Source organism: Nothobranchius furzeri, chromosome 4, assembly GCF_043380555.1.
Source record: "Nothobranchius furzeri strain GRZ-AD chromosome 4, NfurGRZ-RIMD1, whole genome shotgun sequence".
NCBI lineage: Eukaryota > Metazoa > Chordata > Actinopteri > Cyprinodontiformes > Nothobranchiidae > Nothobranchius > Nothobranchius furzeri.
In genome coordinates this window covers 3,814,953-3,840,731 of record NC_091744.1, presented here as the reverse complement: position 1 = coordinate 3,840,731, position 25,779 = coordinate 3,814,953, and the positions used below count along the sequence as shown (strand labels likewise).

At 40.6% G+C, this 25,779-nt stretch overlaps 1 protein-coding gene across 3 annotated transcripts; it reads right to left on the bottom strand.

The window, feature by feature from the left end:
* Positions 1 to 35: 35 nt before the first annotated feature.
* On the bottom strand, positions 36 to 25,517 carry tmod1 (tropomodulin 1). 3 transcript variants are annotated; one of them, XM_015968025.3, is made up of 12 exons: positions 25,169 to 25,517; positions 22,128 to 22,205; positions 21,918 to 22,054; positions 14,557 to 14,713; positions 14,332 to 14,448; positions 11,967 to 12,056; positions 7,310 to 7,440; positions 6,380 to 6,487; positions 6,121 to 6,264; positions 5,177 to 5,321; positions 3,385 to 3,484; positions 36 to 2,549 (listed from the first exon to the last, which is right to left on the bottom strand). In XM_015968025.3, exons 3-12 carry the CDS (start codon positions 22,038 to 22,040, stop codon positions 2,531 to 2,533), a joined length of 1,134 nt encoding a protein of 377 aa, XP_015823511.1. In that variant the 5' UTR covers positions 22,041 to 22,054; positions 22,128 to 22,205; positions 25,169 to 25,517; the 3' UTR covers positions 36 to 2,530. The 3 variants fall into 3 exon arrangements, with proteins under 3 accessions (XP_015823511.1, XP_015823520.1, XP_015823530.1); XM_015968034.3 differs by having other exon boundaries at positions 22,128 to 22,202; XM_015968044.3 differs by lacking the exon at positions 3,385 to 3,484 and having other exon boundaries at positions 25,169 to 25,516.
* Between the last annotated feature and the right edge of the window lie 262 nt (positions 25,518 to 25,779).

Sequence of the window (25,779 nt, the reverse complement as noted above, 5' to 3'; positions counted from 1 at the left end):
AACCTATTTAGATGCAATAATAATGCAAAGGCAAATTAAAATGTTAATCTTTATTAAACCAATGAACACATTCAACCAACAAAAGTGTTCTACTACCAAAAAAAATCAGTCAAACAACAAAAAAGCTGAAAAACTCAAACACAAAACAAGACTAATGAATAGTAAGGAGTTCTCTTTCAAATTCAGTGAAGAATGTTTACATCCATCATCACCATTTAAAACACAGGCAGGGTTTTTTAAATGAAGCAGTGGTACTAAATAACTTCACAGATGACCCACTAACACGCTGCCTGACTCATACCACGCTCATTCCTGGTGGGGTTTTATATTACATTGACAGTCGCAGAGTGAACAATAAAGCATGAGATGGAATTAAAAATAAAACACATGTAAAACCGTTTTTATTTTACAATGTTAGTTTTTTTTTTTTAAATAATGCTTTAAATACTGCCAAATATTCTCAGTTCAACATAAAGCTGTCGGAGCCGGAAGCAGCTCATCCTTGGTGTGAACCTTTCCATTAATCACGTATTTTTAAATAATAACCCATCAGTGCTTAATGTGTAAAAGGATTTTGTATGTAATTATTTCTTTATTTAAAAAGGAGGATATTAAATCTGGAACCAGCAGTTTGATACTGTCAAACCACACCTGGCTGAAGGCCAAACACAAATCTGCTCTAATATTTGAGGGTTGTCGGCTTTAACGTTGGATTAACACAGCTAACTTAATTAAAGTGCAAGTCACCCCCACCAGAGTATTACTCTACTCCCACTTCCTGTTTGAAAAATGCAACAAATGCTGTTGCCTAGCAGACCGAGAGGGCGGAGCCGCTAACAAATACACACACACACACACACACACACACACACACACACACACACACACACAGGGTCACAACGACATTGTGACATCATATGGTACCAGCTAACGTTCTAGGGTACCTCTTAGCCAATAGCGATGGCAGATTTAAATTCAAATGCAGTACAGTTTTTACCTGACAACGGCACAACACAGACAGTTTTAAGCCGGGCGTACACCGTGCGACTTTTTCACTCGCAGCGTTCAGCTTCAGCTCAAACTGTACGACTTCCTCGCAGAGCAGATCTCACGAGTCATGCGCTCACACTGCACGACCCAGTTCTCGCATGCGACCTGACTGCTCACACTGTACGTCTGGTAGCAACACGTCGGCCCTAAAAATATGCTAAAAATAGCAGTTTTTACTCAACACGTCAGACTTTTTTGTCTTGTTTTGCCTGTTGTCCTTCGGGAGTGCTGCAGGAGGACACACAGGGATTTATGGGGGTTGGATGAGGAAAACGAAATAAAGAAAGTAAATCTGTGTTTTGTGATCAGTTTAATTTGACATGAACACGACAAACACGCTTTCTTGACAATCTTTGTGAGTAAAAAAACGTGTAGAAACAAAAACGAACAGCGTGTGTTATTAGGGGAATAGCGAGCGGCGTTGATGCAGGATTGCGCATGCGCCGTGAGCGGTTCTGATACATTTTGGGTCGCAGCTGCTCGCAGCGCTGCTTCAACAGTGTGATACCCTCACGAGGGACGAGCAAAATATTAAACACGCCAGAAGTCCGTGCGACCTCACGACTGCTGATCGGCAGCTGGTCACGTGGTGTTAATCGCCTCTCGTAACCCCCTGTACACTACACGACCGCTCGGCGCAAAACTCGCCCCGATGTCGTGGCTTCTCGCACGACTGGAAAATCGGCTCAAAAAAGTGAAAAAGTCGCACAGTGTACGCCCGGCTTTAGGCAGAAAATTTTAATTTAAACTAAAATGCACTAAAATGCTAAACTACACGTGTCTGCAGCACGATTAGACACACATTTAAATAGTTTATCAGTAAAAATAAGTTTATTTGGGGGTGACTTGCTCTTTAAATAATGTTCGTATAGAATATCTTATTATAAGGAAAGGCATTGCATTGCTGCATATTATGGAAATAAATTATCTTTTAAAGTGTTTTTCTACTTTAAATAACCCAAGTTATCTAAATTATCAATATTTTATGTGTACAGCAATAAAGGATAAACTACATGATACATCTGCTGAACCGAACCCATTTTATTCATTTCATAGAGCTGGAAAAATAAAAGGCACGCCGGAGTTCGCACTCCGCTATAATAATAACCATCGTCTTCCAAAATAGGACCACATTTAAAACTAAAACAGGATTAAAGGCACTTGTTGTGGTGTTGAAGGATTTAAAATAATGTTATATCCTGTGATTGATTGGTTTGCATGAAGAGTCTAAAATCAATGGGGAACTGCAAACTTTACAAAACAACCATTATCATCTCACGTTGTGCATGCACGGAAAACACCGAAGGATGCTGCAGATTTCAACGGAGTCCTTCGACATTTTTACCAAACAACTGAACCTGCTGCAGTGCACCGCCGGTGGGTTGGAGGCTGCCAAAGGGTTCACAGATGATTGGAGGAGGTTGAAGGTAGACCAGATTTCTACACATTCGTCCGACACTTGGGGAAGATGGGTCCTCCCTCAAGCCTTCTCTTTCTTACTGCAAAAGGAGAACGTGTATTAATTTAATCACTACTACTTCATTCACATCAAATGTGCAACACAAAAAGGAAGATGGATACAAGAAAGGGGAAAATGTTATCCTAATGTTTTTAAAAGTTGGCGGCTGCAAAAATGAAGATAAATGAAAAGGCACAAGACAGATGTGAGACACTGTACCGGGCTGGATCAACTCTAATATGGGCCCAGAAAGTAAATGAAACCCTGATTACAGATAATGAAGCATTAAGGGCCTTAAATTTAACATTCAAACCTAAAAAAAAAACATGAAAAAGACTCTAAAGTGAATAAAAATGCAAGAATTGCTTTGAGCATTAAGAAAAAAAAGTTTTACGAGAAAGCATGAACTCGTTTCCAAAAGAGAGAATCCAGATCCTTTAAAGGTCTGCTTTGTTCTCAGAGTAATCCAGCTCTAGAAGTGCAGTCAGTGTTTAGATGGGTAGAGAGAAGAGACGGTGCTGGAACAGAGTGAGGCAAATTAATAAAAACAACAGAAGGATGGGAAAAACGCCAGCTCAGAAACACCTTTGAAACTAGGCGAGTGTGTTTGCTCTGAGAAAGTGAATCACTAAACAACCGATTTCTGCAGTTTTGCAAAAAAAGCAAAAGAAGACGAAACATCTGTAGCCTTGAAAAGACAGTGATGACAGGAGGGATGAAAAGAAGGAAAGGGTGCTGCAGAGAAACAACAGAAACCCTTGGAGGAGGATGACAGGAGGTGGCAGAGGCTCTGGCAGTCTAGAGAAGAACCAGAAGAAGCTGCTGGCAGAAGAAAGTCGTCTGAGCGGTCAAACACAGTTGTGTTTGGGTTTTACTTTGTCTTGGACTTGAACTTTTTCCCGAAGGCTCGCTCCAGCTCGGGAACAGAGAGGGTGAAGGTGATGGAGCCGTCTGATTCGGACCTGACCACGCGGGCTTAGAGACGAGGAGAGGGTGAAATAAAAACAGCACTAGTTATGACACTGATAATAAATTAAAGGTCTGACTTTCCTGGACAGGAATACGTATCATGAGCAGCCTGAGAAATGTCAAGTTTTGAAAGACAGATACAAGATCTTCCAGGAAATCGCAAGTTCCCACTCAGTAACACACTCAAGAGTACGAATCCAACAGTTAATGGCAACGATTTTAATAAAAATCGTAGGCAGTTGATTTGACACTCAGTGACTTTTCATGTTTAGCCTGCATGAAACAGTCAGAGTGACCGATTAAAATCAGAAATAATCATTTAAAAATTATTTTTCAATGTTCCACACCTTTAAACTTCACTTTCTGACCCTGTTCTGTGATATAAAGTAGGTAATCTTTTAGAATTTATATCTCCTTTAACTCACTCCCCTGGCTTCCACATGAAAACAAATATGAGCCTAGAGCGTTGACCTACAGATATGTGTATCCACAGGAGTATCAACGAGAATGCACTACGGGGTTAGCACACCAACGAAGAAGATGAAGAAGAAGGAGGAGGAGAAGGAGCTGGTGTTTACTACCAAAACAAGCATCGAAGGTGACTTCTCATCTGCCTTCTACTTCTCAAAGAAAACGTAAACAGTTTAAAAGTCCTCCTGCAAAACTCTCCGTGAGGCGTTTACTGCCGTCGAGCAGAATTTAAATCGGAGACGCGTTTAAAAGACGGAGAGAGCTTGTACTAGGTCAGGTAAATACTGAGTAACTTCTTGTATTTTAGAGAATTGTAACCAAAATGTAATCAAATAAAAGAAATAATAGTGCAGATAGCGGTGGTATGCTGCAGTTACCGTAGGCCAACATGGTGCTAACTCGAACAGCTTTGAATAAATGTCAGTCTGTAAACTTCAAACTAGTTATGAAAGAGGAAGAAGGGGAACTAGAAAAGGTTTATTTTTTCTGTATTGGAGCTGAGTGATTAGTGTATTGTTAAATCTGACTACTGATTTAGCTCTCTGTGCGATTATGAGTTGTGGCTTTCAGCTCCTTCCAGAAGGAAGCAGGAGCTATAGCCGTTTTCCAATATCTCCTCCTCCTCCTCCTCCTCTTCTCCTTGATGCTACATGCTACACACCACAGCTCAGTAGCTGTAAAGGTGACTGAATTATATCCGTTTTGTGTTTGATCATGGCTGTGGTAGCCATCTTGAATTACACATCCAATGATTACCTTCTAAAAAGTTCAAATCCTTTTTCTTGACCAAAATTCAACAAATGAAGCATCTAAGATCATTTGTTACTGAGACACAAGCACGCTGAAATGGGAACAATTCTTTGTTACATTTTGTTCTCTCCGAGGCACCCAGCCTTTTCTTGGTGCTGATGTCATAAGTTAGGAAGGAGTTGTTTTTGTTGGCCGAGGCTCTCTGCTGGTCCCGCTGAGTTACCAGCTGATGATATCAGGGCTATCCTTCTATAAGACGATGACTGAAGTAGAACTCCAGCAGATATAGTGAAGATAAGGTGACAAACGCCCCCCCCCCCCCCCCCCCTGCCAAATGCAGCTCTGCTGAGAGATTAAACGCCGTCCAACTCCAGCTAAATGAGGCAACTCTTGTTTTATAATGAAATGCAGCTTCATATTCCCAGATAAGGTCATTAATGAACACAAGGAGAGCATTGATGTTTGCACGAAACCCACCCAGGTCGTTGTTGTTCATCATGGCGTTTGAGCCTCTGAGGCGCGGCCCCTGTTGAGTGAAGTGATATCCAAACTTCAGCAGCGTGGTGTTTTTCTCCAGTATGCTGGCGATCTCCATCTCAACTTTGTTTCCCAGAGGCTGGCTCTGGAGTTGGGATGGAGGAGCGGAGGGATGAAATCACGGGGAAATGAGACATTAAAAAAAACAAAGGGTAGAGATGTGACAAACAGCTTTAGTGCCACTGCTAATGATGGTGAAAAAGGACGGAATTTCAGAGGAAACCAATGTGTGTTTTTGTCTTGATGTTATAATTTAAACAACGGATGTGGAAAAGATGGAAAAACATTTTTGGAAGGAATAAAAAAATAAAAGTGAGCAGTGGGTATAACTCTGCTGTATGACACACCTTGAAGCTATCTAAGTGCTGGAACGGCACTGGTTTTCTAAACTTAAAGAGCAAGTCACCCCCAAATCAACTTATTTTTACTGATAAACTATATAAGTGTGTCTAATTGTGCTGCAGACCCGTGTAGTCAATAGTTTTGCGCTTTAGTGCAGTTTAGTTCAAATTAAAATTTTCTGCCTAAAACTGTCAGTGTTGTGCCGTTGCCAGGTAAAAACTCTGTACTGCATTTGAATTTAAATCTGCTATTGGCTAAGAGGTACCCTAGAACGTTAGCTGGTACCATATGATGTCACAATGTCGTTGTGAGCCTGTGTGTGTGTGTGTGTGTGTGTGTGTGTGTGTGTGTGTGTGTGTGTATCTGTTGGCGGCTCCGCCCTCTCGGTCTGCTAGGCAACAGCATTTGTTGCATTTTTCAAACAGGAAGTGGGAGTGGAGTAATACTCTGGTGGGGGTGACTTGCTCTTTAATCTGCCCACAGAGACACGTGTGTGTGTGTGTGTGTGGGGGGGGGGGGGGGGGGGGGTACGGGACTGGCACCTGATTGTCGATTTTCAGCTCAGTTAGCGTGTTGTTATTCTGCAGCGACTCGATGAGAGCCATGACTCCAGCTCCCGTTATGAAGTTGGACTCGACATTCAGACTCTTGAGGGTCGAGTTCACCTTCAGCATCTCTGCCAGTGCCTGAATCAACACAACACACACGTCACCTTAGATCCAACTTTGGTTTAGAGACATTTCCTACAGCAGACTTCAGTTCTGTTCTGAACAGGTAAAAGGTGTCTGTTCACTGACTCACAAATGCTACAGGGTCGTTGCTCCTGGTTCCTACAATACTGAACCTCTCAACCACCGTGTTCTTCATCAGAGCTTCGGCATACGCCTTCAGAGTTGGGATGGGAATATTCTGGATTGGAAGAAACACAGATTGTAACAGGTGTTTTTGAATTTCCAGTAATTGTTCATTTCATTTATTTGTTTGATCATTTTGCATTTTGTAATTACCATTCTTGTGTCCAGCTAGCCTATTTGGGTTTGTAGTAAAATTATTGATTTAAATCTGAATCTGACTCTATATGTCCCGGTTCTGGCTCCCTGCCTCATCACCCCTAACTCCTCCACCTCAGATCCAAGCCTGCCCTGAACTCCGCCAACCAGCCTACATCACCCTCGTCACTTTCCTCAGACTATACCAACTCCAGGATTCCATTACCCAGCATGCACCACATGTTTTCCTGCTCACGTCATCAGCCCGGACTATATCAGGCAGTGCAGACTTTCCCTCGTGGCCCAGTCATCGATTCAGTCGTTTCCAGAGCCTTCCAGTCCAGCCTGTCGTTTACCAATCCTGTTGATTTCCCGTAAATCCCTTTCCATGATTCTGGAACCGCGGCGGCACGAAGCTCTCATTTCCTTTTGAGCTATATAACTGTGTGTCTGTCCAAACCCACTGGCAGTCACTGTGCTTGGGTCAAAACACAACCAAACTCACGCTTTTGTCTACTCTGTTCTAGCTAGTAACTGGATTAGGATTATTCCCATTGTTTAGCACTCTGAATTTGAATTTGTATAAAAATAAAGCAAAGTGAACTCCAGGTGGTTTCAGCTACTACACTGTAATGATGTAAACATAATTTTGTTTCTGAAATGACAGAAAAACATAATTTTGTGGAACTTTCTGGGGTAAATGAATAATTTTAAAGCTTTTAAAACAGGACAAAGTTCTGACCTTTATGTTGTTGAGGTTAACCTCTACCAGGTCAGGATCATTCCTCTTTACTCTCATCAGTGTTTCCTCCACATCAGTGGCGTTGGGCTCCTCATCGGGGACGGGTTTATACTGGGTGCACTGGATCACACCTGAAGGCAACACAAGGAGAGGAGCTAAAATAAGTCCAACTTCCAAGGAGACTTTAAACACGATACCTTGTCAAATATATTTCATTTATTATTCTTCATAAAGATGACAAGTTTCTGTAGAGTGAGGGAAGGTCTAAACCAAAGTCACCATTATTTTCATGGAAAAGCTATGAGTGATCGGTCATAATTTGTGGTCAAGATGAATATTTCTTCATTCATTCTGAAGGTTTTTCTTTGGTCTTTTCACTCCTTTTCAGTGACTGACCATCTGTCCGTTAAACCTCTTCAAAGCCTGAATTATTTATGGAATCCATGATAAATACCCAAGTAGGGCTTGGCAATGAATTGAAAATGTATCGTTATCGAAATTTCTGACACTTATCGTGATCATTTTTCCCATGTCAATAAATCTGATAATAAAAAAATGAAAAGATGTGTGTAGGTTGGCAACATTCGTGTCCCTTAAGAAGCTGTACCACCATGAGTCACGTAAAAATGTGACACAACGTAATACATGTGACAGCCCCATCTAGTGGATAACTTTTGTTTCTGTGCATACCTGTAGTCATCGTCCATTTATCGTTATCGAGGTGAAATCCTCAATATATCGTGATATTGATTTTAGACCATATCGCCCAGCCCTATACTCAAGATAACACCACTTGATGTTCTTATAATTCTTCTTACGGATCAAAATGGTGATCATGACGATAGGGGGCAGTACATACCTAAATCATTGCAAGCAAGCCGTATTTTTGTGTTGGAGTAAGACCTTCCCAACTAATGGCCATTGGGGTAAAAAAAAATCCCTGAGATCAGATTCCCTTTCATCACTGGCAATGAGCAAAGAGGTAAATGTGTAAAACAACATTTATGAATGACAAAAGTTTTGTAACCATTTGTTACAAATCAATAAATGCATTTTGTCCTCACAGGCTCACGTAGAAGGAAACATGGCGTCTAATATGGCGTCCCCCATAGAGATAGATCTGCACCCATGTATTTTAGACTCACTTTTATGGTTATGTATTACAAAGTTAACAATATTTTCAACCATTAAATTCATTTTTAACCACATTTCAATGAATATTTCCTGAAATAAAAAGTAAAAACTACACATTGTCTCTTTAAGATTGGGACAATAGGCCAGGGGTGGTGTATGCTTAATAATGCACTAAGTAACGTTAATAAGGGGACTTTATTGTAAAAAGTTACTTATAAATGTAATGTTTTAGTCGTAAGTGTATAAATATATTGATGTGTTCTGGTGTATGTAAATACGTAGATCATTATTGACGGTCATGTAATCATGGGTGGGGATATAATTTCATTAGCTGCACCTGCACAGGTGACATCGGAAAGGCAGAGTGGGTGAGTGGGTTGCCGTACTTTTGTTGACCGCCACTATTTGATCGCTGTGATAGTTTTTCCTTTGATTATTTTGAGCATGTTACAGTATACTCACTTCATTGCTTTAATCTTAATAAAGTTATGAAAACATTTTTGGAATCTCAGCGCGTCAAGACGGCCCAATCTCAGCCTCTCGAGCGCCTTTTTTGTTCCCTAACATCGCTGCAATGCCCAGTTTTAGGTTTTCCCCTAAATTTACAAACACGTCTTTCAGATTGCGTTTTATCGTTTTACGGCCAGACACTTCCTTGGCCTCCGCTTCCTAAATTTTAACCACAATATGCTGTCATGTACAATGAGTGGACAGAGAACTAGTGAAAAGGTTCTAACTAAAATAAATAAATAAATAACTCAGAGAAAATAGAAATAAAACCACTTTGAAACAACGTTAACCCTTTAACGTCCACAACAAGGAAATTTTTGTTTTGAGTGCTTAGGGTAACGATATCATAAGATATTTGGTGTAGTAGAAGTTTAGTTTTGTTTAGCAACATCCAAAGGGTTCAAATGAGGGCAAGAAGTCCAGTTAAACCCTTTGGATTTTGTTTCTCAGTAATATTCAGTACAGGTTTCAATACAATACAGGAAGTAAAATATGCTCTACCATGCACCCTAAAAATGGTTTAGTGTGGAAAAAATAATAAGTTACTACAGTATATTCCTGTGGTTTAATTGGTTTAGTACCTATTCTACATGAGGAGAAGACTTCTACTCATTCTAAATACTGTATTGATTTCATATAATAAAACTGTTGGTACTGGATCACTGACCTTTATAATGAACTTGCCAGACAAGCACGAAAAACAAAGCGGCTGAAGATCTGAACATGTAGTTCAGAGCTGACCTTCTTTATCTGCCAGTCATATTTGGAAGCTACATACTTTTCTGCTTAGAGATGGAGGAGAAGCTATACAATGAGCCCAGTGGCTTTTAAAGTGTGTGTGGGTGTGATGGAGGGATAAAAGACATCTGTACAATAGTTTATAAGATGAAATATAAACAGATATTTCATAGGGACTGCACTCCTGGAGGAGCGTTAGTATGACAGGATCCATTTACGGACTCTACTTGTTTCATTTGCTTGAATATGTGCATCTATGGCTGAACTTGTTTCAAAACACAAGAAATTTTACTTTTAACTAAAAGTATTCCATAGAGCAATCTAGAATGTGTGTTTGTTTTATACAAAAGTCCCGTCTGCAGTGCTGTGAAAGAGTTGTTGCCCTTTTTCAGAAAGATTTGTAAACAATGATCAAGATAACCTGAGTTAATTTCAAAATGCAGTTTTCACAAAATATTTCATTTCATACAGGTGGGTTCCAAGATGATTTAAGGTCAAAGGTCGGATATTAAAGGTCTGGAACACTTTTTTAATCAATACACTTGCAGTGGTGTCGAGTAGGAATGAACGCCTTGTAAGCCTTACTCGGACAGGAAGTCCTGTTGCACCATTTTCAGTAACTAGAAATGACCCACATCACAGCTGAGCTTCAGACGACGGGATTCGGAGTCTTATTTACCGATATTTGAACATCTCGCCTCAGATTGGATAACAGCAATGCGACTCTACCGCTGACTTGCAATGTTGATGTTTTATCTCCACAAATAACACAAGCCTGGAGGAGTTCTGCTGTGTGGTGGAATTGCTAATGGTTAGCTTCTACTAGCCATGATTTTCTCTGCTGTTTCCTCGATGCTAAAACAACAACAGCCTTCCCTGTCATGAGTCAAGATGGAGGAGTTCATGATTGTTAAGTGACAGTGTTACATACACTGTGGGGGCGACTGTGGCACAGGAGTTAAGTGCTCTTGCCCCGTAATCAGAAGGTTGCAGGTTCGAGCCCCGCTTAGTCTGTCGCCGTCGTTGTGTCCTTGGGCAAGACACTTAACCCACCTTGCCTGCTGGTCTTGGTCAGAGGGACCAGAGGTGCCAGTGCTCGGCAGCCCCACCTCTGTCAGTGCGCCCAAGGGCAGCTGCGGCTACATCGTAGCTCATCCCCACCAGTGTGTGAATGTGTGAGTAAATGGGTGAACGACTTATTGTGTTGTAAAGCGCCTTGGGGGGGGGGGGGGGGGGGGGGGGTCCAGGACTCTAGAAGGCGCTACATAAAATACAGGCCATCTACCATTTATTTACCATACAGTACAGGCCAAAAGTTTGGACACACCTTCTCACTCAATATGTGTTCTTTATTTTCATGATCATGACCAATTACAAAGGGGCCAACAAGTGCTAAACACCTCTGGGAACTCCTTCATGACTGTTGGAAAACCATTTCAGCTGACTACTTCTTGAGGCTCATCAAGAGAATGCCACGCGTGTGCAAAGCAGTAATCAGAGCAAATGGTGGCTATTTTGAATAAAATAGAATAAAAAACATGTTTTCAGTTATTCACCTTTTTTGGTTGAGTACATAACTCCACGCATGTTCATTCGTAGTGAGAATCCACCAATGGTCATGAAAATAAAGAAAACTCATTGAATGAGAAGGTGTGTCCAAACTTTTGGCCTGTACTGTATATCTGTCGGGAGTTTCACCATCTATTATCTATCAGTAGCTAATGCATGAGATAGGTGTAGAAGACTACTTTCATGTTCAGACTGCATGAAAAACTCAAGAGTTGTGTTGTAAAGCGCCTTGGGGGGTAGTAGAACCCTAAGAAGACACTATACAAATACAGGCCATTTACCATAATATGATGTTTTCTCTCTGATATGCAGAATAAGTTTTACTCTAGATGTAACAGTACACACACACACACACACACACACACACACACACACACACACACACACAGCCAGCATAGTATTTTCCCAAGTCTTTTTTTTTAAGATTCCAAAATTGAATAAATGAGACACCCCCTGCTCCCCTTCCCCTATTGTTGAATCATGACCTCTGACCTTAACTTTAACCAAGTGAGGCCTAGGGTACTTTAGATGGTGCTCTGGGTTAATTTAATCTTGGATTTCTTCATAACAAGAAATGATGTGTTGCTTTTGAGATTTTTTTGCATTTAATGTGGTCATCTTTATCACCTCAAGGTTTAACAAATGATGTGTGTGTGTGTGTGTGTGTGTGTGTGCGCGCGCGTGCGTGTGTGTGTGTGTTTCTTACTGTTGAGGCCTTGCTTGTTGACTATAGTGCTGCTGGCCAGGGCCTCGTAGTACTGCTGGTTACTCATCAGAGTGTGCATGCCCAGGATGGCTGGAAAACCACACAGTGGTAAAATGAAAATCAACTGAATAAATTGAAAAAGGAAAAAAAAAAAAAAACAATAAAAGAAAACTGAGTTCGAGTTTGTATTTTAAAGACTTCTCCAAATTTTCCATGTCTATATTAACGGCCCAGAAGCACTCCATTATCACAAGCACATCACTGAGATGGTAAAGTCAACACATTTTCAAGAATTCAATATTAAATTCAGATGGTTAGCACATATGATGCAGGTGAGCATCTGATTTGACTATTATGGCTGCAGACTCACTAGGATATGTTAATCTTCTCAGTAAACCAACACATTCTTGTTTTGCTCCAACAGCAGGATACCTTGAGATGATTTCCGACCAAGGAGTTGGTGAAAGCACAACAAACTGTCAAGATTAAACAGTTTATAAGGATTTAACACCTTTTACATCAGTGAGACAGTCCACGTCAAACAAGTTTTACTTTAAAAATGTTGTTCTAGAAAGTATTTTACGTGTTAAATTTGTGTTGAGATTGTGAAATAAATTATTAGATGAGATTATGTTGAGATTAGGTGTGATTTTAAAAAAGTATCTTACTGAATGTTGGGTGATCGAAGCAGATTCAAACCAAGGCAAAGACATTTCTGGGGTTTCTAAAGATTTTTAATAACTTTAACTTTATTTATAAAACACCTTTCAACAAAGCGCCTCATCATCTGAGTATTAAACTGAAAAATGTGGCATAAGCTTTTGTTAGCACAGCACAGAATACTTTGTTAAAACTCACACAGGGGCAGTTCTAGAAGGAGGGTCCAGGGTGGACTATTGCCACCCTGACAGCAATCTTGGGCCCTCCTGTGGCCCCCCTACTGAGGAAAGAGCCTAAATAACATTAAATACTGATTTTTTTGTGTGTGTGTGTGTGTGATAATTTAGTCAAATGGGAAATGTGGAACAAAATCATGTGACAGCATTATTTAGAAACTGGAAAGAGGTGCTTAGACAAATATTTTCAGGTTGTCAGTGAGACAAGTTACTCAGATATAGCAATTTTTGCTAAATAGTGATATTTTGAAATTAAATGAAAAGTTGTTATATCTAAAGTAACACTAAGGAACTGCTGTTATTTAGTTGTCTGTAGCTGCTGCTTTTTTTCAAATCTCCTAACAAAACGACACCATGAACAAGACAGAGAACCACAGCTGTTCCATGCTAATACAGCGTGGAGTCATCAAATACCCAGGATGGTGTTCAGCTAATGGACAGAGAGCTCCAGCTGGAGGAGGGGAGGAGAAAATGGAGAAACCAGTGGTGAGGTGGAGTAGTGGGGGTGGAGGGGAGAAGGAAGGAGTGCTAAAGGAAATGAAGGAATGGAAGAGTTAGAATGAGGAAAATTAGTTAAGGCCATGAAGATGTATTTGGACTGATAAGTGAATAAAGCAGAAGATGATAAAATATTAAATCTAATGTACCGTATTTTCAGGACTATAAGCCGCTACTTTTTCCCACGCTTTGAACCATGCGGCTTATAATGAGGCGGCTTTACTGAAGATTTTCCTTCACCTGCCAGGAGGCGCTTTAGCAGAAAGTGAAACAGGTGGAAGTCAAAAGTGGAAATAAAACAAAGTGCTCATTTTAATTTAGCACATGCAAGCAGCCGGCACGACGAAGATGGGTTTTTTTTTTTTCAAATCCATACCCCCTCATCATGGTAACTACACGTATGAGTTCATATGATGCCGCATTTAAGTTGAAGGCCATCGATCTGGCAGTAAAGGAGGGAAACAGTGCCGCCGCATGTAAGCTTGGCATGAATGAATCCATGGTTCGGCGCTGGAGACGGCAGCGGGAAGAACTCATTCAAGCCAGCTTCACCCGGGGATGATGACAGTGACACCGACATCGCCACAGAAAAGGTATGTGACGAAGCTCTTCTGAGGCTGTTCGACTCCGACACTGAAGAAGAGGACTTCAGTGGTTTCAGTGCGCAGGAGGACGATGAATAAACTAATCAATAACTTTTCTGTTTTATTTGATACTGATCAGTTCAGTTACGTTCAGTTAAACTATGTTTTCAATTCAGTAGATATCTGCGGCCTTTAGCCCGGTGCGGCTTATATATGTACAGTTCCATGTTTTTTTAAATCTTAGTAGGTGCGGCTTACATTGAGGTGCGCTCTATAGTCCGGAAATTACGGTTAATTAGGTAAATATCACAAATAATGGTCTGCAGCATGTAAATAGTATGTACTTGTTACAGGATGTGGTTAGAGAGGTATTATGAGATGTGTTACCTGCAATATCACAGAGTTCAGCATCAGTAGCACTGGACAGCGCTTCTTCCAGCTCCGGCTCCAGAGTCACACTCTCTAAGATCGGGTCCACCATCTTCTTTGGCACAAAGGCCTTCCCTGTGATTCAGAACCAAAAATTTAAAAACTTCAACCACTAGCATCAACCACCAGACTGGTGGATTAAATTAGGAGGTGGAGCTGCAAAGCTACAAAGCTCATTCTGACCTCGCTTCTCCCCGGTGAACGGAACCAGGTCATCCCTGTCAGGATGCTCTTTGGCTTGTTTCTCCAGATGGGCCAGCAGGTTGTCTCGCTGAAACGTTCCCGTCGGGGCTTTCTTCGTCTGGTCCTTTTGCCGAAGGCCAGCTGGCAGCAATGCATTCTAGAAGGTCATGGGAATTTACACAATTTAAAAACTTCATGTTTTTTTTTTAAACTGAACTAGAGATGGACTGTTAAGGGTTTTCTATTGATGATACCCATGCCGATAAGTGGAGGTCATGGTCTGCCGATGGTTGATATTAGGGATAAAGCATTTTTGACGAATACGAGCATGAAACGAGTAAAACTCGTCAATATCTGTAATCGTGCTGAAGGAAAATCCTCATTGGGTAACTGACTGTCTTCACGCTCTGTGATTGGCCAGTCACATAGAGTGCCCGCCCCTCCCTACACACAAAACTCTCGAGCCGGCCAGGAGAGCAGTCCGTCCGGCTCGTCCTCGCGCACACGCACACACGCACGCACGCACACACACGCGCACACACACACACACACACACACACACACACACACACACACACACACACACACACACACACACACACACACACACAGTAAACGGATCTCGCTGTGATCGCTTCACTGTTGCTCACGTTTCTTCAGTTTTCCCCAGGTTTTCTTCAGCTCGCCTCTTTTTCGGTTGAATATTTAAAGTGACTTTTTTCGTAACTTACCTGGTGCATTTGACAAGACAGAGCTGACGTGCTGCATCAGTCACTCACTACCTCCGCTCCGGTCGGGGTTTTTTTTTTTTTTTTACTCTCTCTCTCTCCCTCTCTCCCTCTCTATCTCTCTCAGACACACACACCTCAGTCCACATTGTTTTGTTTAACTTTGTGTGGGGCAAAATGCCAAGAACATTAAGAAAAAAATCAGTTTAATCAAATTAAAATAAAAAATATACATAAAGTTGTGTCTGGTTCTAGCATTTCATATTTCCTAGTTCCTACTGCATGAGTTCAGATGTATTAATCCATGCACTTAAATATTAATGTTCTGATTTTATTGAAACACTTTTTCTGTAATAGTTTCTTTACTATTGTGATCAAAAAATTTAATCTCAATTCTGAGGTTGCTCTGTAAATAGTTTTCAAATAAACAATACACATATCAACTTCTGATCATTCCATATCAATTTCAGACTTAAAATAATATATTGATGTAAACCACACCCACTTCCGGTTAAATCACGCCCACTTCCGGGTTATGCCACGCCCATTCTGAGTACAGATACAGATACAGATTATTTAGTTGGTTGAATAGATACAGATACAGATACAGATAGTGGTGTACTCGCTCATCCCTAGTTGATATGTTCAACCGGTTTTTTGGGTACATTTTCATGGTCAACGTTTTCCGCCCATCTGTGTGCTAAAATGTCACTAATAACATTTCTGAACCAGAATCAGTATTTGACTCTTTATTCTCCTCATTGTGAATCATATGAAATAATAAACTGACCAATATCATCTTGGCAGCATTTATTAGGCAGATTTTTCAGGAATGTTAAAATATGTTTAATAAAATCCTGCAGTAGCACTGGACTGTTCATGATTACGTCTGGTTTTATTTTTGGCTTTCTTACAGAAGTACATCGACTCGATATATTGGTCTATTCCAAAGCTGGAATTTTTAGCAGCTTACTGCAATTGCAGATCACTCTTCTCAGGAAAATGAGGCTTCCCTTGATTTCAAAGTTTGTAACAGATATTTTATTCCAATTAACAGAACATTTCTAAACAAAGACTTTAGGTTTTGAAATGTTTTTTAAAGATGTCATTCACTCCTATTTTTAATACATTTGCAGTGGTCTAGTAGGAATGAATGCCTTTTAAGTCGTACTGAGGGGGAAAAAAGCTCCGGTGCCCTTGTTTCAGCACTGAGAATTCAGCCAGAAGAGAAAGCAGCTTCAGACGGCAGGATTTGGTGTCTTTTTTCTGATATTTGGACATCTCTCTTCTGATTGGCTAACAGCAACACAACTCTACCACTGACCCTGTTTGCTCTCCAACTGATGTTTTATCTCCACAAATAACAAAAGCCTGGAGGAGTTCTGCTGTGTGGTAGAGTTGCTAATGCTATTAGCTTCTACTAGTCGGGGTGTTCTCTGCTGTTTCCTGAACGTTAAACCAACAACAGCTTTCCCCATCGTGAGTCAATATGGGTGAGTCCATTAATATTAAGTGACAGACATAGATCTCTCAGGTTTTTCAAAGCCTAGAGTTTCACTGTCTATTTTCTATCCAAAGCTAATGCAGGAGATAGGTGTAGGAGACGGTTTTCACATTTAGCTTGCATGGTAAACTCAGAGTGACCGATCATTTTCAACAAGAAGTACAAACTGATTTTTCAGTGAAGCTCTGCTTCAATATGTTTGAATGATGTTTCCCAGGGCAAGGGTTCCCACACTTTCCAAGCTAAAAGTAATAGAGACAAATATTCCAGATTATTAGAGGCTTAAAAATACAAATAAATCTCATCAACTGCTTTTTAGACCTGTTACAGATACGTTTTTTATATCTAAATAATTTTGAGGCTAAATACGACATTATTTTTCATTTCAAATGAAATTTATGCCAATTTATGCCCGTCTCTAGGCCGAATGTGAGATCTAATATAGACTGGGACTGTTAAATTACAAGCAGGGCCAGACCGCTGCGACCAGGAGCCCTGGCCTTCCAGATCAGCTCATTCTCCACGGGCAGAGATCAGCGGGACATTAGCTACAAGCTAACGTGGTAAAACAACTCCTATGTCATCGCTCTACCGCGTTTTTCTTGCTAAAAACGCCAGGAAAAACTCTGTTAGCTTCGGGTTACCATGTAGCTAATGTTCTGCAGACCATCAACTGTGGAGTAGTGTCGGCCCAAGCTGGACAAGCAGCCCACTTGGCTAAGCGGCCCACCGGGACAGTGCCAGATAGGCCAGTCCGCCGCTGCTGGTACGTACAGCAAAAATCCTTCAGCTAAACTGAATGCAGATCAGACAGAAGTAGTATTTTATCAGTGAAAATCTCTTTGTGTGTTCCACAGTATTATCAGCTGTAGCTGACATGTTTCAGTCTTGACTTATTTTCAACTGCACTGAGCCACTTGTCCTCTCATGACTGCAATCTATGAGATACAGTAATATGTACAGTAACTGTCTATGTGATGAGGCTGCTCAATTATAAGAGAAAAAAGGCTTAACATGATTGTTTTAATACCAAAACATAATAATGTAACACGATTACTCAGTGAGCTGGAAAACAGTATCAAGAGTTCACATTTTAAGGAAATTGTAAGTGGCACTTTGTGGCAGAGTTCCTCTATTTAATTGTAATTAAAATTTAAAAGAGAAAATTTTTATTAAAAAATGGAATATATTACAATCAATAAGCAGCACCAGAAAAAATGTCTAGGCATATTCAGGATGAGATGAAATGTACATAATAAATGTTTTAAAAACTTTCTAAACCCATACAGATGTCAGCTGGAGAGAAATTACTGAGCCAGAGTCTGTGAGGTCAAGGATTTTTTCATATGTGTGTTATAAGCCACCAGTGTGTTTAGCCATTGTTCTTCCATGTTTACTTGCTTACTCTTTTAAAACAACCAAACAAGAAACCTGTGAAATTATCCTCTGAACGGGGGAAGTGTACGTCATTCAGGTAGCACGATAAAACGAGAGCATGCATGCAAAGTGGAACGTGAAAAATAATAATAATTCAAAACAGGTTTTAATTATCTTGCTTTTGTGATTATGTTGAGGTAAAATTGTGCCTGAAACACAAATTTGAGAGTGGGGGGTCTAGGGGCCTCCAAGTTCATTTTGCTTTGGGCCCCCAAATGTCTTGAAACGGCCCTGCTAACAGTTACAATCCTCATTTAATCTAGTTTTTACTTTGTAAAAACAAAACACATGAGCTGATGTGCTGCAAAATATGTGAGCAGTAATTTTAGGTTCTTGCACTTAACATAAATATTGAAATTAGAATTTGAGCCACAAGCATGAGTCCATTAGGTCTAAACTGAAACATGTGGGTGTTTAACTGCAAGGCTGAACACAGGAACAGGATGTTCTCTTTATTCATTTGTTTCCCTCCAATCAGAGCAAAGCTGTTCGACGTGGTTTTGGGTCCTGCGTGAAACTTGTTCAGACGTTTTACTGGAAGGGATGCGGGACGACTCCGATAAACCTTTTGTTTCAAAGCAAGTTCGCATGTGTGTGTGTGTGCTTGCACAAACACACAGCCCACTATTTACGTCATAAAGCTCCTGCAGTTGTTCACTGCTGGCATCGGTCTGACTTGACGCACGCACACACACACAGTACTCCACAGTGTATCCTTGCAGTCATGCCACTGGCATGGAGGGGGACTCCTGTCTCTGTATAAGCAGTTAGACATTCTTCTGAAGGCTATTAGAGCAGCTGTCAGCGACTCGGCGCTGATAAATCACAAAGTTCTCTCAGCACACGATGAAATTAAAACATCTGAAAGATCAACAGACGGACAACGCAATCACTCCCGATGTATTAATCTTGTTATGGTTGAAACATATGAAGGAAAATGTCTTCAAAAACAAACACTTTCTTGTAATAGTTTTACTTTATCATGCTTTTAACATAATGTTAATTATACTTTAGTTATTTGTTAAGCTTACGATGATCATAACGTTTTTTTTTTACAAATACATACATTATTATTTTATTTTAAAGTAAAACAGAAACCTCACTGTGAATAAAAAAGTGATCAATCCTTCGTCAGTCAACAAAGATATGTAAGAGAACGTTTAAAAAAATAAATTTAGAATATTAATTGAGTATAATTTCAATAAAATTATTTCAAATAAAAACAAAAACACGTGTATATAATCACATATTTTCTCACTTTGTTTAAAATAAATTGAATTAAAAAAAGAGTTAAACAAAGAGTGCTGCTATATATTTGTGAAACCTAGTCACGTTCATTTTAAACTGAAATTGAAGACTTGAGCAATAACATTTTTCAGTAACAAATAAATAAAAAATAAAATTATTAATAATAATAATAATAATAATAATAATAATAATAATAATAATAATAAAACACAATACAAGTCCAAGACTGCTGTAAAGCATAAAGAATTAAAGGCTGAGCATTCTTCAAAGGTGTGATTGACTGAAAAAACTTGTTTAAAGATTATTTCTGATTCTAATCGGTCACTCAGAGTTTTTCATGCAGGCTGAACCTGAAAATAGTCTCCTACACCTATCTCCTGCATTAGCTTCTGGCAGAAAATAGACAGTGAAACTCTAGGATTTGAAAATCCTGACAGATCTATGTCACACTGTTACTTAAAGGGGCATTATGGAAGTTTGACAGCCAAAACATGTATAGAAATAATAAATGTCTTCTTCATACATTCTCCTGCGATGCCCTGGTCGTGTAGAATGAGCCCTGGCATTTTTACTGTGATTGCCTGTTTTTCTGTAAAATCACAGAAAAAGAGAGATGCTCGGGTCGAGCAGGCTGCTTCATGCGCGTTCACGCCATAGCCCGTAGCATTTGCTATCCGTAGCTTTAGCAGCAGAGAGTAGTGCCAACTCAGCTACTTTGTCGCTATTCCTAACACCTAGTGACGAACCTAGCTACATTTCTGAGGACCCTTAGCTACTTTCTTCTAGATATTTCCTACAAATTAGCAACAAAATAGCCATTTTCGCTCCGAACCGTTCTTTGAACGTTGTTTCAGCTGTCATCAAGGATATAAGAGCTACAGATATAAAAGACAATACTGGTGCTTTAGCTCACCTAGAAAGACAACGGACTCCCGTGCGGAAGATAAGGGTTCAAATCTAGATGTGAACATAATTTATTTAGAGTTTATTTTTTACATTTATGGTATTTTTTTACAGTAAGATGCCCAAATGGTTATTTGAAACTCGTCGAACGGCATTGAATTCACAGATAAAAAAGATGTGGGTTCAACTTTCATTTTGGAACAATTTTTCAAGCAACGGAAGGGAATGATCTGTCAAGCTGATGGACTGACCCATCTTAAACCTTTGTTGGCTGTGCTTAAGAGAAAGGTACAGAACCAAATTATTTAATTAATTAGCTGCGTGTTCTCCTGTCCTCTGTCTTCCGGGCCACACACACACACGGAGCTGACTGTCAGCTGTTATGTTCCTTAAGGAGTGTGCACGTACAGCATGCGCGCCTCGTGCACGAGCCTACTATTGAAGCTGCCGTTACGCTTTTTGCCTGAGGGGGCAACCGCAAGCATAAATATTCAAAACTCTGTAAAGTCCCTTTAACATTCATGGACTCACCCATCTTGGCTCGCAACGGGGAAGGCTGTTGTTTAAGCATCCAGGAAACAGCAGAGAACATCTTGGCTAGCAGAAGCTAATCATCGCATTAGCAACTCAACCACATGGCAGAAGCTCCTCCAGCTCCAAGCTTGTGTTATTTGTAGAGATAAAATATCAACGTTACAGAGCAAACAGAGTCAGTGGTAGAGTAGCGTTGCTGTTGGCCAATCTGAGGGAGATGTCCAAATATCAGGAAAAAACACTTCAAATCCTCCCGTCTTCTGCCACTCTCTGTCATGATATATTGATTAAATGAGTGTCCGACACCTTTAAATGAATGCACATCACCAACCACCTTTCAAACCAAAAATCATCTTTTATCAAGAACTAATTGTTATTAAAATAAAATAATGTGCAACTTCACCTAAGATTGCAAGATCTTGTGTAATTTATCACCACTAGTGTGTTGTGAACGACTCAGCTACTAACACATCAGGTCTTAGCTTAAAGCTATTTTTGGAAATAATTATGTGCTGTTATTGATTAATTTTTAGGACTTTATTATTATTATTATTATTATTAATAATACATCAAACTTATACAGCGCTTTTTAGGACACTCAAAGACGCTTTCATGCACTCTCACATTCACACACTGCTACTGATAGTGAGCTACTTAGTAGCCACTGCTGTCCTGGAGCGGTCTGACAGAGGCGCCGCTGCCATTTGGCGCTGTTGGCCCCTCTGACCACCACCAACACAGGCAAATTTGGTGAAGTGTCTTTCCCAAAAACACAACAGCAGGATACCCCTGGCAGGAGCTGGAATTAAGCCCATGACCCTCCAATCATGAGGCAACCCGCTCTACCACCTGAGCTACTGCTGCCCCTCATCATAATCAACCCAATAGTACACCACCACCGTCTAATCCAACAGGAAATATGAAGTTGCAGTAATAGTAACTCTGCACCTCCACAGTAGGCCAACACCGTAATCTCCTCCTTATCGACTGAAATAGCATAAACTTACATCAGGATCGAGCTCCTCTAATTCATCCTCTAACCGCTGCAGCTCCTCTTCTGAGAGCTTCTTCAGCAGCTCGTCCTCGTCTATGTCCCTGTACTTATCCATCTCCTTCTTTAATACAGACATTATGAACAGCACACCTGGAAAGAGACAGCTTGAGTTAAAACAAAAATAAATAACATTGAGCCAGGAGACGTCAAAAAGCTGTCTCACCTTAATAACCCCCCAAACCGGACACACGCGACAAAGGCAATCAGACTTTAGATTCCAGGTCTGACCTGAAAAGATCTGCTGGAAATAAACAAATAGAAAACAGAATAAGTGAATGATAATTTAAAGGTGTGGAACACTGAAAAAAAAACATTTTTTTAAACTTATTTCTGATTATAATCGGTCACTCTGAGTTTTTCATGCAGGCTGAACATGAAAATAGTCTCCTACACCTATCTCCTGCATTAGCTTCTGATAGAAAATAGACAGTGAAACAGATCTACGTCAAACTGTCGCTTAACATTCATGGACTCATCCATCTTGACTCGCGATGGGGAAGGCTGTTTTTGGTTTAACATCCAGGAAACAGCAGAGAACTTCTCGACTAGTAGAAGCTAACTATTAGCATTAGCAACTCCCCCACACAGCAGAACGCCTCCAGGCTCATGTTATTTCTGGAGATAAAACATCAACGTTGCAAGTCAGCGTTAGAGTCGCGTTGCTGTTATCCAATCCAGGGCGAGATGTTCAAATATCAGCAAATAAGACTCCGAAACCCGCCGACTGAAGCGCGGTTGAGATGTGGCTCACGTCCAGCTCCTGGAAATGGCCCACCAGTGTTTTTGCCCCCCCCTCCCCCAAGTATGAATTACAAGGCTTTCATTCCTACTAAAGACCAATACAATGCATGGTAGCACAGTTGTTAGCATTGTTGCCTTGCAGCAAGAAGGTTGCAGGTTCGAAACTCTGCTGTGGCCTTTCTGCGTGGAGTTGCATGTTCTCCCCATGCATGCGTGGGTTTCCTCCAGGTACTCCGGTTTTCCCTACAGATCACAACATGCCCTACGAGTTACAAATTGTACGCCGGTTTGGATAAAAGCGTCTGCCAAATGAATAAACAGAAACAGAAACAAATTGATTAAACGAGTGCCCCACACCTTTAAAATAAACCTCATAATTAAACAATAATGATAATAATCACATGGTTTATTCTAAGATGGCTTTCAGGACATAATGGAGGTCTGCTTTTGTCTTCAGAGTGTTTTGTCTCTGTGAGGTTAGATGACTGATGCTACATCAGCGGCATGGGGACATTTACCCCATGACCAAACAGTCTGGTGTGTTTAGCCTCCACTGATGGATGTCCACCTGACAGCAGTTAGCTTAAATGCTATTTTTTAAAATCTTTTTAATCTATATTATGTCTCAGAGCAAATCTGTGTGTGTGTGTGTTTAATATGTTCTTATTACGCTCAGTCAAGCAAGACTTATCTCATTTGGTTCTCTCATTTAGATCAAGTTTCCAAAACGTATGATTAAGAACTGGGCTGACGTCCAAAATCACAGACTGGAAGAGGCTGACCTGCTTGTGATGATGAACAGACGCTTTTGCCTGTGTTTGTGTTATAAACAAGAACTTTATCTGTGAGGAAGAAACTAGAAACTTGAAGATTCACCAAAGAGGCATCGACCTCTGCCCTCTAAAACAAACCTGCTCCGGTCATAAATCCCCTCAGAGCAGCTTGGCTGAAACAAGATCTCTGACAAATACGAATCTCAAGATGTGAAATTTATTACCTCTAAGTCAGAGTGTTTGCCAGCATGCAGGTCTGTAAATCTTTCAAGTTGCATATTTTTTAAATATGAGATCCAAAACATAATTCTCCAAGAGAAGCTAAACAGCCAATAAATCAGCTGGAACAGCAGAGCAGGAAGTGACTTCATGACATGTCCTTTTTGCTAAATGTCCTACAACCGGACAAAAAAATCTGACCTGAGTCCAACATTTTTTCTAAACCACGGAGCCCTCTAAATAAAGACATGTCAAATAAAGAGGTTGATATGAAAATAAACGTAACTCTAAAATCTCTTTTTCGCTTGCTTAAAGGAGTGGAGCACTTGTAAGTCGTAATCTGGGGGACAGAAAACAACGGTGCTCTTTTTCCAGGAGCTAGAAGTGAGTCACATCACAGCTGAGCTTCAGACGACAGGTTTTGGAGTCTTATTTTCCGACATTTCTCGCCTTAAATTGGAGAACAGCAACGCGACTCTACCACTGACTTGAAATGATGTTTTATCTTATGGAGGAGTTCTGCTGTGTGTTGGAGTTGCTAATGCTAACAGTTAGCTTCTACTAGTCGAGAAGTTCTCTGCCGTTTCCTGGACCGTAAAACAACAGCCTTCTTTGTCAGGAGCATGGGTGAGTTCATCAACGTTAAGTGACAATGTGACGTAGGTCTGTCAGGGTTTTTAGATCCTAGTTTCACCATTTATTTTCTATCAGAAGCTAGTGCCGGAGATAGGTGTAGGTTATTTTCATGTTCAGCCTGCATGAAAACCTGAGTGACCAATTATAATCAGAAAGAGTCATTATGAATGTGTTCTACACCTTTAATAAACTAGAATTTAAAATCTAAAGAGCAGAAAGACAACTGTCACATTTCCTAATGCATGGACCACAGGAGGACAGTGACGGGTTTCTGCTGTAAGTGCGAAGACTGCGTCCAATTGCTTTGCCCTAAAATTACACTTGAACTTAGTGATTTGCACAAACCTCCTTCACTAGTTCTTCCAGATCATTAAAAAGACAAATTTCTTATAGTTATTGAGCTAATTTGTGCTTCAGCAGCGATTTAGATGTAAAGGATTTTGAGAAATAAGGGATTTTCTTACCTGAAGTCCTCTAAAGGGTCAAATCTGTCTTGTTTTATTAAAGGTCACGCCAATTGGTCTGACAGGCCAAAATTATACAAAGAGGTGTCCACATGTCTTTTAGATGAAACATCAAGCAGCTATGATTCAGGAGAGATGCTGAATAAACTAGATCTGAAGCCACGCAGATTTGCACGATGGTGGGAAAAATAAACTCCTCAATAGTTTTTCAATGAGCAGTGAGATATCATATGGAATACAGATTCAGTTTGAGCTGTGTGGCTTACGTGAAACTTTGTCCCCCATGCAAAAACATCAAAGTCAGCATGCACATGTTTGACTGCTTTATTGCACACAGACTATAGAGGTTTATTCTACATTATTTTACGTACCTCTTCCGGCGCTATTAATAGACAGTCGGCCCGGCTGGGTGACAGCAGCGAATACTTTGACCAGATATGGCTTCCCTCGGAGCCGCGGTGCGTGGTCAACTCCGCCGCCGGCGCACAATCCCGGGAATCAGATAAAACTCTGCAACTCCAAACCGCCCATAACCCGCGGAAAGATCCGGCAGATTTCAGCGAGCACACACAGTTTCCTCCCCGTCCCTGGAAGCGTCTTGGTGGTTTTGTGAAAGCTGAATCTCATCTCCCGCAAAGGGCAAAGTAAACTTATTGGGAGAGAGATTCTCCTCCTCTTCCTCCCTGCACGCGCGGCTGCCCGGTCACTCCCGTGATGTCATGAAGCGACGCGGCGTGCATTATCGGACACGGTGATGTGGGCCTACTTAAAGAGCAAGTCACCCCCCAAATCAACTTTTTTTTTCTGATAAACTATATAAATGTGTGTCTAATCGTGCTGCAGACACGTGTAGTCAATAGTTTTACACGTTAGTGCATTTTAGTTAAAATTTAAATTTTCTGCCTGAAACGGTCAGTGTTGTGCCGTTGTCAGGTAAAAACTCTTCACTGCATTTGAATTTAAATCTGCCACCGCTATTGGC